The 14,580-nt window shown below is 35.8% G+C and overlaps 1 protein-coding gene across 2 annotated transcripts in view; it reads right to left on the bottom strand.

The window, feature by feature from the left end:
• The window catches only part of HMCN1 (hemicentin 1), a 482,205-nt gene that overhangs the window by 352,293 nt on the left and 115,332 nt on the right, over nucleotides 1-14,580 (bottom strand). For both annotated transcript variants that reach the window (XM_064594231.1, XM_064594232.1), the window contains exon 2: nucleotides 13,201-13,271. In XM_064594231.1, the coding sequence (XP_064450301.1) occupies nucleotides 13,201-13,271 (71 nt within the window). The remainder of the gene's footprint in view (nucleotides 1-13,200; nucleotides 13,272-14,580) is intronic.

Raw genomic sequence — 14,580 nt, 5'->3', positions numbered from 1 at the left:
AATTATTACCTTTTTGCTTAGCTAGGTTAGTGGATAACTGAAAATTTAAAATAAATATTGACCAGTAATTTATATCTTAGTGAAACTGTTTGTCTATCTCATTGGGGATGTATGTTCTGGAAAAGAAAAATGTTTCTTTTTTCCAAAAGAAGTTAACATATAATGTTATATCTTTATAAAAGCTCTCTATGTGATACTTGAGTTTGAATTTCTAATCATTTTAAATCTTAAGTAATCACTAAAATTATCTAGAAAAGGAATACATTAGATATGAACTAAGACAATGGCCACTAACAAGCCTCAAGAAGTTATTGAGCATTTGAAATGTGGCTAGTGAAACTAAGGAAGTAAATATTTTATTTTACTTTAATGAATTAAAATTTAAATTGAAAAACTAAAGAAGTACTAATTTTTCATACCAATGACAAGTTGATATGATAATATTTTGGACATAACTGAATTAAATATTAAAATTAATTTTAAATTTTTTAAAAATTACATACATCATATTTTTGTTGGACAGCTCTGCTTTAGAATGATACTTGGTTTTGTTATGTAGGCTTCATTCTAGACTGTTATTTGTAAGATTGTGACTTTGTTCTAAAGGTCTTCCATGAACTTTGCTTCCTGGCAGAAGTTATTAAAAACAAAATTCAAGTTGCTTTAATTTACTAAGGATCAGGAATCAAATGAAAATCTACTCCAAAAATCTATAAATTATTGTCTTTGTTCAAATATATATATACACAAAGTTTATAAACAAAGTTTTTGCACATCTGTATAAATATATTGAGATATATATATTAGAAACTTGTCCCACAGGTTTGCTAATAGTCTTTCTCAAATCACTGACTGATTATCTGATTCTTAAACTAGTTTTGGCAGAAGAGGACTAAAGAGAATCATTGTCAAAATGTCCATATTTAAAAATAAACCTCACAAAATCAGATACTTTAGGTTGATTTGTGTAAAACTCATGCACCGATTTTTAAATTGGGGGCAATGGGATTTGGACCAAAACACTAAAAACAAACTATTCTCCATAGTTCCAAACTTTAAAAAAGTAGCCCTTTAAAAAAAAAGTCTTAACATTTTATGTTTTGACTTGAATACCAAATGGAAAAAAAAGTAAAATAATATTCCATAAAACATCTATAATGGAGAAATTTAGAATTGATTAACTTGAATCTATGAAAAGCCTCATTAATTCGACACTTTTATTGGTAATAAGACACATTACTTGTATTAACTCAGTGGATATCTACTCTAAGTCAAGCACTAAGACAGTATTGTCACATACACTATGTTATCTACTCTTCACATCAGTTGAGGAGGTAGGTATCGTTTTTAGCACATTACCTTGCCAGAGCACTAAATCATGAAAACCACTTTCCTAAGGTCACATGACGACTAAGTGAAGGAGCAGAGACTGCAACTCAATTCTGCTTGGCCTGAGAGTTCATGCAAACTCCAGTGAGGCATTTTATTACCTTCATCAATTTCTGTGACTGCAAGCAAGTAGCCTGTCAGAGGAAAAAAGGTTCTCATTCTTCAAGATGTCCACAGAATATTGTTCATTCTTCTATTGTAGCATTTGTTGAGTTGTGTTGTAATTTATGTTTCCTCCCACTAGATCTTTGTTCCTTGAGGAACTCAGTAAGTGTTCCATTGTAGTTTGGTTAATGAAGGGATAAATGAATGGATAGTGAGTAAATGGGTGAATGAGACTGCAAAGCAATCTTGACACAATCTAGGCATGCTTTCTGTGTTAGCCTGAGCTTTACTCAAGCCTAGCCCATCTCCTTTCAAGTAATACAATTCCAGAGCTAAGTCTCCTAAAAGTACAAGTGCTTATATATGTATATTCTTAGTGGTATATAAAACTAACTCCCTCCAGTTCTTATATCTCTGTACCTCTCTCTGTCTCTTTGTCTCTTGGTCTCCCTCTCTTTCTCAATCCTGGCATGCTGTCAGCTTTAATACTTAATAAAAAAGAAAACAAACATGGCTATGGAAATATATCTCCTAAAACCACATAAACCTGCACACATACGAAAATGTAAAGTGAGAAGGGCCTGACATAATTTTGTGTTTTTACTTGAACTCTGAAATAGAACTTATTTATATCAGTAGGCATATTCTTGCTCAGTATTTTGATATTCACTTTATCTTTATAATTTGACTGATGGTTACAATTTACTAAGCTGCCAAAGACACTTCAGATAGAAAAAAATGTGTACTGGAAAAACAGAAGCATGTGAACTTTTACAGTAAATGTTGCTCCTGGAATTAAAGAAAGAAAGAAAAAAAAAACTGTAACCTCAGAGTTACAGTGATAATTGTGTTAAAAAAAATAAATTCCTGAAAAGCAAGATAAAATAAGAATGAACAGAAATCTTATCAGTCAAGGGAGTAATAAAACAGAGATTATCATGCTGTCTTTTCTAAATACAAGACAATGTGGGAGTGGCACTGAAATAAACTGAACCTTTAAACCCTGAGAGGAGTTGGAGAAAAATGAGGTCCCTATCCAAAACCTAATGGGAAAATGCTCATCAAACAAGGGCTCAGAGGACTATGAAGGCTAATCTCAGAGCAGGCCCTCACCCATCCCTTATTATTTCTTTCCTAGTCAATTCATACAATTCTAGTCTCATCATCCATTTTCACTGAACTACTGTTTATACCAGTTGTTTCCCAGATAAGCCTAACTCCAAGCAATGAAAAAATGAAACTTTTCTGGTAGGCTCATGCCTAAGTCCAAAATAAGTATTAGTGGCCTTATAATACTTACCCTTATTCTAATGTAACTATAACCTACTAAGCCTTGCTTCAAAGCCAGACTGTATTTTTTCTTTGTGTGAACACCCACTGCTCAAATGTCTTATTTGTGTCATTCATCCTTTACCTATAAAATTTAGGAATGAAACTCAGTCTTAAGCTGAACAAAAGTTTATAACCCTCAGTTCTCTTTCTTTTTTTTTTTTTAAAGATTTTATTTATTTATATGACAGAGAGAGACAGCGAGAACAGGAACACAAGCAGGGGGGGTGGGAGAGGGAGAAGCAGGCTTCCCACTGAGCAGGGAGCCCGATGTGGGACTCGATCCCAGGACCCTGGGATCACGACCTGAGCCGAAGGCAGACGCTTAACGACTGAGCCACCCAGGCGCCCCACCCTCAGTTCTCTTTCTTAAAACACAGTTGTATGATTCTATGACCAGGAAAACAGAAGGTACATGTGGAAATCATTACATTGCATTGAACCTAAACTAAAGTTGCATCCAAGCAAGTATAAAATAAATCAGAATGACTGTAGAATCCTAATGCATTAGTGACATTTGGTCTTCATCACTTGTAGAAAATATGGCAGGGATATACTGAGGGATAATCGGAGTATTTCTTTTTTTTAAAAAAAGATTTTATTTATTTATTTGAGAGAGAACGAGCAAGGGGGAAGGGCAGAGGGAGAAGAAGAAGCAAGCTCCCTGCTGAGCAGGGAGCCCCATGCAGGGCTGGATCCCAGGACCCTGAGATCATGACCTGAGCTGAAGGCAGATGCTTACCCAGCTGAGCCACCCAGGTACCCAATCGCAGTATTTCAGAGCCCAAATTTCAAATCTCTATAATCAAAATAAAAGATATTACATTCCAGGCAGTCCACCATGCTGCCCTTTACTAGTTTGGAGAAGGTGGAATCCAAATCAAGGCATCAAAAAACGGTTGACCTTGCTTTCAGATGCATTAAAAGCTAACAATTACAACCATTTCCAGGCTTTCAGATTATCACCTGTCAGTAGTAAGAGTCTAACTCTTCAACAACTGATCTTTCAATTTGTTAGAACTTTCATGTTTGGTCTTAGGAGGAGATTAGTTCACTTCAATTTTAAATAATCATAAAGGATACACTATATACCAGCCATTCAATATCTTGATTAATAAATCAGAAAATGATATGCCTTCACACTACTTAGAGAATTCCTTCCTTTGTCCTTCAAGGATTCTGTACCTTTTTATTGCGACCTTTTCTTTTCCCACCAAATTAAGGCATTGCCCTGGTCCCTGGCTGGGATTCCTGATCTCTCCTAACATGACTTCCTTGTTTGCCCAGAGAGAAAGAGCCAGAAGAGGGCAGGGTTGTGGGCCTTGCGGCCAGCCACTCATCATCTGCTTATTCAAGGATTAGGCAGGCTTTCTTTCTCCTTGTTTTCCTTGGGCTATGACCCTTCTCTGTCTTTCCTTAGTACTCCTCAGATTCAGCCTGGCCATTAAAATCTCTGTCTTCCTTTCCACTCTAACACTCACATAATGGATTTTATATACTCCCCAGCACATTTCGTATTATCTTTGTTATTGGGTACTTGAAGGAGATTATAATGTTGTGATTGTGTAATGTGTATTTTATTTTATGTGTTAAAAATGTATTTATACTACTTATGTAATTTTAGGTCTTGGCAAAAAAAAAATATCAACACGATGCATTTTTTACCAATAAAATCATTATAATTTATGAACATTATAATTTTACAGGGAAGTTTGAGATAGATGAATTGTATGGGTTGTTTTAGAGCTAATAGTCATTAAACAAAACTTGTGAACGAAGATCTAGATTATCTCACAGGAGGAGACTCATATGTATCAACAGACTAGATAAATGAGGGTTTTCAAAAATCAACATGAATATAGAAGGATAGAGACCTGGTTTAAAGTTTATATGAGGAAATCTGACCTACTGAGCTGGTGACTGCACCTGAATTCAATAATATGATACGACTGCCAAAGCCCGGGATCAGCCTCAAACACCAAGACAGGCTCCAGGACACGGCTCCAGAGGAGGACCCCATGTATAATCTGGTGATGAAGACCAGTGCTATCAAATCCCTAACTGGGCTTAGTTCATTTCAGATTCTGACATCTGATGGAATAATTGGACAAATAACAAAGTTAATACCAATACCAAGACTCCACAATTCTTCCTGACACTTTTTCAAGGCCTAAGAATAAAGGCAGCTTCTTGAGAACTGCTCTTGATCAATTTGGATTGAGAAGAAACTCTTAATTTCCCATACATTCATTTTGCTCAACATGAGGTTGATAGTTTTCTCTAGGAGTTCTGGTTTTATATCAAGAAACATTCTCCCAAGGAAAACATTTTGACCTCCATCCTTACCATCACCTAAAAACTGACAGAATCAGATGCAGTATTTATTATGGGGAATAGTTATCCTTTGGTTGGGTAATGAGCATGTATGAGGTGAATCCAGGCATCACGGGTCAATGAATTCCTCTTCTTAAATGTTATTTTGTCACATGTAACTGCATTATTTACTCTGCAATGACTCCTGTGTTTACCCTTTGGAACATTCCCACACATGCACACTTTGAAAAGAAAATTAAGACTTCTATCATCATAATCCATACCCACCTCTTTCTGGTCTATATTCTGCTTTGAAAAAGTAATCTAATAGAATACTCTTCTATACTTTCTTTCCTTTGAAGTACACATATGAAAGATTGTTAAGAAATCATCTAGCTTTTTGCTTCTGGATAGGGTATCAGGGTGGATAGCTAGAAAAGAGCCAAGCATTTCTACACAGGGCCATCCATTCTCTTTACTCCCTGAGGATTTAGGATTAAATGTCCCTCAGAGAATTCAAATGGTCTAGCAGAAAACTCCAGCAGCAAATCAAAATTTTAAATGGTGCTTCGTTCAAACTCCAAGAAGTTTCAACTTTAACAATAAAAATAATCAAAACACCACCTACAAATACAACTACAGTATGAACACTACTTTTCAATCCCCTAAAAGGCATCTTGTCCTTATATCTCTCCAAGGTGTTTGTGAGGTGACACTTAAATAAGCTTACCAGAGTAAGTAGTGAGAACATATGCAGAGCAATAGGAACAATTTTTATTTATAATTAACTTCGTCATTTGCTACTCAGTAAATTTAGGTGAGCCAATTACTCAAAGTGATCAGAGGTAGCAGTGAAAGCCAAAATTTTCAAGGAATAAATTCATTTCATTGAGGATGAGATCAGCCCTAGTACATCTGTCTTTAATTCTCTACACCCCTACTTTGAAATAAAATACAAAGACAAATTCTATAAATAAATGTAAATTTGATTAGATTAATTAGGTTATTTAAATCAATATTTAGAAAGAAAGTAGCAGAATGATAAAAAGGACACCAGCTCTGGCATTAAAAACCTCCAGTTTTGAGACCAGCTTTGGTCCTTGCCAGTTTGGTGACCTGATGAAGTCTTGTTACCTAATAATACCCCAAAGCTTGAGTATCCTCATTTGTAAAAAGGAATATTACTATTTGTGTGGGTGTGAATTGAGAGAATAACTTTAAAATACATGCAAAATCACAAGGCACATATTCCACAATTGCTGGTCATTTATGGCAGGATTACCTGGTGATTGTTTCCCTTAAAAAAACTCTGGGGTACTACAGGTAGTAATAATCGCTAACATTCCTCAAGCCCTTACTTTGGGTCAAACACTGGTTCTACTATTCTTGGAGCTTTTACATGTATTATGAGTTACATGTAATGGACTCCGTATCTCACCTTCTTCCCTTAATTAAATATAAGCCATTCCTCCTGTAAAAGTGAATTTATACACTTCTATATATATGCATTTGTAAGAAAGAAAACTTAAATAGAAATAAAAGCGGCTGTCTTCAGTTGAATCATGTCCAATACCAAAAATGTAAATCACATCTTTCAGAGTTTCAGTGTTTCTATATTTGCAGTTTATATATAATCCCTTCCCTTTTCTTTTCTAGTCTTTTTTTTTTTTGCTTTTTCTTAATTTCTTTCTGTTATACATCAGTTTGGTTTTTAAAATTCATATAGATTGTCCTATAAATCTAGAAATAAAAAACATACTTTTACATAGTAACATGATTTAGAATATGAGAAATTAGATAAAGTGTATACAAAATTGTCATCATAAATTGCTCTTCTAAAATCAGCACTATCTTGGGGTGCCTGGGTGGCTTAGTCATTAAGCATCTGCCTTCGGCTCAGGTCATGATCTCAGGGTCCTGGGATCAAGCCCCGCATTGGGCTCCCTCCTCGGCGGGAAGCCTGCTTCTCCCTCTCCCACTCCCCCGGCTTGTGTTCCCTCTCTCGCTGTGTCTCTCTCTGTCAAATAAGTAAATAAAATCTTTAAAAAAAAAAAATCAGCACTATCTTGTCCTCCTCTTTTTAACCATCTTGGCCTGTCTGGCCATGGTTTCTCATACTCTCCTTTGGCAGTTAATCCTAACATCAGCTGTTCCTACACTACAGCAAAACATTTTTTTCCCTTAACCTCAGCCTGCTGCAGTTTGCCTATTTACCCTTCTATTTCTGTTAAAGAATTGCAATAATTGGACCTTACCCCCATCTTCTTCATAACTATCTTGTTGCTATGTGATGATGCTTTTCTAATATTTTTACTCTTATTCCTGCTTTTTTTAAGGTCAATTTTACTAATAGACTTTGCAAAGGGAAATTAAATTGTGTGTAAAGCTTTTCAGTTTTAGGGACCAACTATCTATATGAAAAAAATGTATTTTTTTACAATAATCCTATTATTGTAAAACTTCCTTTTTCTTTACATTTCAAATGTTTGACTAACTGCTTTTTGTTCTTTAAAACAAAAACATATAGATAGGGGACGCCTGGGTGGCTAGTCGGTGAAGTATCTGCCTTTGGCTCAGGTCATATCCTAAGGGTCCTGGAATCAAGCCACGGGGTCAGGCTTCCTGCTCTGTAAGGAGTCTGCTTCTCCCTCTCTCTCTCTGCCTCTCCCCCCAGCACTGCTCCTGCGTGCTCACACCCTCTCTCTCTCTCATAAATAAATCTTTAAAAAAAGAACATATAGATAAAAGGCTTAAAAGCATATCACTGCTATACCATTTTCTAAAAATCAGAAAGTTTTATAGTTTCCTATAAAGAATGTGACCTGAGACAGGACTTTGCACTGCATATTTACAAAGCTCTGTGTGATTTGAATACCATTTGTTGACATTTGTCTTCCCTTCTTTTCCCCAGAGAGAAAGCTCAGATACTTTTCAAGTTACTTCCTTGTATTCCAGATGAAAGATGATAAAGGAAAATGAAATTAATATTATAAATTTAATGATTTAAGTTTAGTGATTTTTTTTTCTAAGTTTTTCTTGGAAAATTTTAAATTGCTTTTTAAGTTACCTATATCTCTATAAGAAAAATAGCTAAGCCTAGTGTAATGTTAACGGTCAATTATTTAATTTACTTAAAACTAAATTTACTTTTCTTGTTTTCAAAATTATTACAAATGCAAAAAATTATTAACTTTAAAAAGATTTTTTAAAAGCTAAGTTAGTTTTAGTAGGATGCAATTCTTGTTGCTCATGATACCAGTGATTTGCGGGGAGGCACTAAAAATGGTAGAGGGGGACCTGAAGAGGGGTCTGGAAATTATATACAAAACAAAATTTAGTATCTCATACTAAAATTTTATGAAATTTGTAACGTTTAGTTTCTAGACTGATTTATGAAATAATACAATATTCTCTAAGCAAACACTGAAGAGAAAACAAAATACAGTCTTTAGGTATTAAGTGATGATGTAGCCTAGAGTCTTTTCATATTTGATCCTTACTCAAAGAAACTTTTTGCCATTCATTTAAAAAGAAATAATTCACTAGAAACTTCGAATCTTTGAAAGTAGGGAAAAAAAATAACCTCCCATGGTATCCCCAGTGCCTTTAACAATGTCCAATGTTGAATAAAGGGCAAAAGTAAATATTTGGTTTCTTCCCAAACTGGTTGTTCTACTAAAGCATCCTCTTGGATCCCAAGACAATGCAAAAATAAACCCCATAAGATGTAGCCAGTCCAGAGAAAACCTCCAGAGAAATGTACAACAGCTTTCATTCCAGGAGAAAAGAAAAGAAAGATTATTTTCTTGAACAGAGATATGATACAACCCTATGGAGTGCCGTATCAGGCTCAATTCCAGAAGGTGATGCACCAGGGCTCTGGGGAGGGAATCAATGGAGTATAAGTCAGGAATCATGATCCTTCACCCTAGAGGCAAATGGAGCATAGAGGATAAGTACACTCCTTGAAGATCCATCAGAACAAAAGAAAGGGAGAGGCAGGAAATCAGGAAGTGCCCATGCCAGGTCTCACTGAGAATGTAGGGATTTTCATTCTAGCCAGATATTAAAGAATACAGTTCAGCTGTATTTCTGCATAGAAAAAAAAAGTGAATACAGTAAATCCTTTCTTAATATTCTATCAGCTAGAAATCTCCATTCCTTGGCCCTTCTGAATCTCTATGTAATGAAAACTGATAATTAGGTTTTTAAGTTACCCTTTGTACCATCAAGTAAAGCTTAAATTATATTTGATATAGTTTTTACTGTTAAATATATATTTTTAAAAGAGGCTACCCTCATATAACATCCATTTATTCAACAGCTATTTAAGTCCACTCTAGTGCATATATCAGTTCATCCCACAGGTGGATCAGAGGCTCAATGAGAGCTACAAGGCTCTTGGTCACAGGAGCTCATGCATGGCAGAATAAGGCAACATAAAAATTTTAACAACCAGGGCAATACAATTTCTAATTCCTATGATCCATGTAAAGGATAGAAATTTTTACGGAAAAGATTTTTTTCAGAGGATCTGGACATCTAAAGTGGCAAAGAATTTGCTAGATGGAGAGACAGAAAAGTAAATTCTCAGTAAGTATCAAGAAATGACTAAAAAAGAATGAGATGGTATAAGAGAAAGGAAACGGAGGATTATTAGTGGAAAAAATCATCAGAATAAGCTTAGTAAAAGAGAAAAATAGCCAAGGGATAACTATAAAAATCTATTTATATTTCTTATGAAATACAGTTTATTTTAGTGTATAATTTAAAAACTATAGAGATAGACACAATAAAAAAATCATGACTGAATACATATTTGGAATGCCAAGCTTTAGCTTTTTCACCCTATGCCCCAATTATGCTCATACCATGCAAGTTACAAATCAAGTCATTCACCCAATAGTGAAACCAAAGTATTAAACTTCAACTCTAATTTGGACTCTGTTGATTTGTATATAGTGGTATATTCAATCTTTCTTTCATTCATCAAAGAGTGAGCATGTTTTATATGCCATGCATTTTACTAGGGTAATGATGAACTAAATCAGACATGATTCTTCAATGTGAAATCCCAACGATGGAAAGAGGTAGTGAGATACGACCAAGCCTGGAGGACAGGGCAGGAGGACAGGGCAGGATCTCTGAGGAAGTGGTATTTAAGATTAGACTCTGAATACAGGATTTCAAACTAGGTTAAGGGAACATGGAAGTGAAGACAGGATGAAGGACAGCAACTTCCTATCCAAGGAGAAGAGCATGTGCAAAAATGCCACCAGGAGATGGGTGAGGATACACATATGGGGAGGCTCTCTGTAAGGCCCTAAGACAGAGCCCAAGCCCAGAGGAGAGAGTGGCTCTATACAGGGCTGAAACAGAGACAGATCTCAGGTCACTCAAAATCTTGGGAAGAATTTGATGAGGTGGGGATGACTACAGAGGATATTAGGGGGAAATGTTCAGAGATGTATTTTGAGATCATTTTGTTTGCAGAATAGAGAATAGCCTGGAAAATAAAAACAAGAGTAAATGCAGGAAAATCATTTAGAAGCTTTTTTGATTTGTTTAGACTAAAGATATAGTAATTGGGGCTAGGGTAGTACCAACAGAAATGGAGAGAAGTCAACTGATATAAAAAATATTTAGAAAGTTAAAAACCAAGACTTGATGGTTTGGATGCTGGGGGAAAAGGGAGAAGTATATTAAGGATGATTCAGATTTTTTGGTAGTATAACCAAAATATTATAGGCATCATTCACAAAGATAACAAATAGAGGACAAAGAGCAAGGATTTAGGACCAAGGATGGAGCAATGGAAAGGGCATGTGGAGAGAAATGAGCTGCCTAGGAAGCTGAGGAAAAGTGGGAAGAAAATGAGAATGTAGGGAAGGGTGTATTTGTCAAAGACAACAAAGATGTTCATCTAATATGCTGATGACTGAAATGTTTCCACTGCATTTAACAAGACAGAGATCACATGTCACCAGCTAGAGCTACTTTGATGGTGTGGGGCTGTGGGGACTAGAGTGACATAGATGGAGGAGTGAACAGGGGAGGTGGGTGTGAGGAAATGATGGTGGTGAATACAGACAACTTTCTTGACATTGAAGGAACTAAGAAGGATAAAAGTTGTTATTTATAAGAGGATTTGAGAAAAATAGAGATTTACTGTTTATTTTGTTTTGCTTTATATGGTTTGGTTTGTTGGGATTTGTTTGTTTTTTGGAGAGACTAGAACATACTTAAGAATAAATGGGAACTTTTAAGCAGCTGAGGGAAACAGCTTGAGAGTGCTAGGTTCCTGAGAAAGCCCAAGAGTTGAGATCAAGTAAAGAATGAGAATAGGATGGGTACTGGATGTCAATGGATTTGAGGTATGAGGAAGAGAGGGCTGCCATTTTTATGTGCCTGTGTTTGAAACAGTAAGTGAGGTCACTTGCTCGGAGTAGATAACTCACTGAAATAACCAGTAATAAAAGGGTGAGGGGATGGAGATTTAAAGAGAGTAGACAAGATCTATAATTGTCATTGGGAGAAATAGGAGATTTATTTATTTTTTTTAAAGATTTTATTTATTTTGACAGAGAGAGAGAGCGATCATAAGCAGGGGGAGGGGCAGAGGCAGAGGGAGAAACAGGCTCCCCGCTGAGCAAGGAGCCCAGGACCCTGGGATCATGACCTGAGCCGAAGGCAGACACTTAATGAACTGAGGCACCCAGGTGTCCTGAAATGGGAAATCTAATTGACCAAAGAAATACAGTAAGGTTATGAGAGTATTGAGAGTCCAGTGGAGATAGGTGGGTTTGTATTTACAGTGGGATCAACCTGCCCTGTTGTGAGACTTCAACAGCACTTGACCACTGGTGGATAGGCATGAATAATGCAGATAACTGGGGTCAGAGAGGAAACAGAACAGAAAAGCAATGGACAAGAAAAAAAAAAAGATATGTTTTTGAAATGATAGGACTCTGGGCTAGATTGGAGGAAAGTAAAAAAAGAAGAGATCTGAATGCCTGGGAGACAGGATAGGGGTTAATGAGGGTGAAGGAGCAGTTGTAAGCAATTGCATCAACAAGCTTGGTAGACAGACGGTTGCTGTTCGAGGTTCAAATGCTTGAATTAGTGATTTGAGTGGTAGAATGGATTGGTGAGGATAAGGTCCAGAGGGTGTGTGTGGGAATGGAAGACTGAGATAAAGTAAAGAACAGGTTATTGAAGATGACTAGCAGGTCAAGGAACTGAGGGGAGAAGGTTCTGACAGGTCATTCCCATAAATACTGAAGTACCTGGGATAGTGGCAGCCCTGAAGGGGAAAGGTAGCCAAATATCCAGGTACCAATAGCTTAGTTGAATGATGAGGAGTGGTCAAAAGTTCTGGAAATGACTACAGCAGAGACCATCTATGGATGACAGCATAGTGAAGCAGCCTCAGAGAGCAAGTTTTTTTGTTTTAATGGATTTAGCAATAATAATTTCAAAGCAGCACTAAGGAGAAAGTACATACTAACCCTATCTCCAAGTCCTGTTTTTCAGAATAACAGTTAAACCAATGTTATTCTTCTTCTCTAATAACCAAATTATACTTATGGTCAAAAATTTTATACAGTTGATTTAAAGCATAGAATATCAAAATTATTTTAATTATACCATTTCTGTTATGGGGAAAGAATTAACTGTTCCTTATGATTCTCAATGAAGGGACTCACTGAGGGCCGGGTTCAGTAAATTTTTTCTGTAGAGGGTCATATAGGAAATATCTTAGGCTATGAGGGCCAAATAGTCTGTCAAAACTACTTTTATCTGCTATTGTTACATGAAAGCAACCATAGATGATGCATAAATGAAGATGAACCCAATCTGCCCCACTCCCATATCTATTGTTCAATTTATTCAACACTCAAGAGAAGTGGCAGTGAGAAAGTGAAAAGTGAGAAAAAGAGGTGGTACTGGAATTTAAAACCCAACAATTATTTCTATCAGATTTAAAAATAAAGGCAATCGGACAAAAGCTCACGATTTTCCTTTCCCCTAAAACAAACTGAAAAACTGAAAGCAAGCACTTACCTGAACATACAGTTCTCTGAGTTCATACTGAAATTTCTTGGGATCTGTGGTAATTGTCACTGGGCCAATTTCTATGAAGATAAAAATGACACAGGTGAATAAATTGTAATCAACAGCATTAAAGACTTTATTGTGTTTGCAAATGTCTTTTCATTTGGCACTACATGGTTATTTATTAATAAGAAATATATAGCCAGCAAAACAACAGTTTCTCAGTTTATAGCTACCAAAGGATAACTTAAAATTTGCTGGAAATCATGCTTATGCAGAGTGAATGTTTAGCCTTGGTAAATGCAAAGGGGCAGTCAAAAATGTCATAAGACAGAGTCAGGAGACCTCAGGTTTGGTCCCTTTTTACTCTCACTGGTCAGTGAATATTTATTGAATACCTACTTTGTTGCTGGACTCTAAATTAATCACTTACCCAGCCTATAATTCTGTTTTCTCAACTATACATTGTAAATTTGTTTGCAACTTTTCTGTAAGTCCAAATTAGTTGAAAAAAAAATTAACATTAAACAACATAAAAACAAATGAACATCAATGCCACAGTGTTTTTAAGAACTTGCAGAAGCACTGAAATGAGGACATTAAAAGTTCAGGAAATAGTCCCTATCTCTTCCTTCCCCCAGCTGGGGTTGCTGTCCATCACTATCACCATTCTCCTTAGCTGACTTTGACCACCATAATTACCTGACTATCCTGATGTACTGCACAAACCACCACTCCAAATGGGAACAAGTGGGAACACTGCATTCCTCGGAAAATCAGGACCTTAATAAGTCAGGTGAAGAGAAAGAGCCCAGATACCAGGGTGGGTAAAGTTGGCAATATTATTTTTATAGGATACAGTATGTCTATGGTAAACATTTTAATCCACAAAGATCATTTTCTTAAAAAAAAAAAATCAACCTTTAAAATAGACAAGTGGAAAGTGGCCTTTACAGGAATCAATTACTTCCTTAAGAAACATTCATATATTTAAGGAATATAGTATTAAAATTCATCAGAGTATCATGTGCATAGACATATCATCTTAAATTCCCAGGGCGGATGAAAAGTTTTCTACTTTATCTAATGAAGATACAGGCTGCATTCAAAATGATAATATGCAACTACAATACAAAATTATAAAAATATTTAACATTGAGTTTTTATAAGACATTTTCTAGCTTCAAAGGCACACTGCTAGACAAAAGACTTTATGACTTCAAAGGATAATAATTAGTCAGGCCTTCTATAACGTGCTAAATATAATACCAAAACAGACTGTAGGATTTTAGAAATAAATGAGGTAAATTGGAAAGGAAGCACAATTTGTCTGCCACAACCCATGTAATTTTTCTTAAAAATCACATGAAAACTATGTCTGCATCCTTC

This window comes from Mirounga angustirostris, unplaced genomic scaffold, assembly GCF_029215605.1.
Source record: "Mirounga angustirostris isolate CCGP_5_RB_7025 unplaced genomic scaffold, mMirAng1.0.hap1 SCAF_6, whole genome shotgun sequence".
In the NCBI taxonomy this organism is placed as follows: domain Eukaryota; kingdom Metazoa; phylum Chordata; class Mammalia; order Carnivora; family Phocidae; genus Mirounga; species Mirounga angustirostris.
The sequence above is the reverse complement of the archived record's forward strand: the minus strand, read 5'-3'. Positions and strand labels throughout refer to the sequence as shown.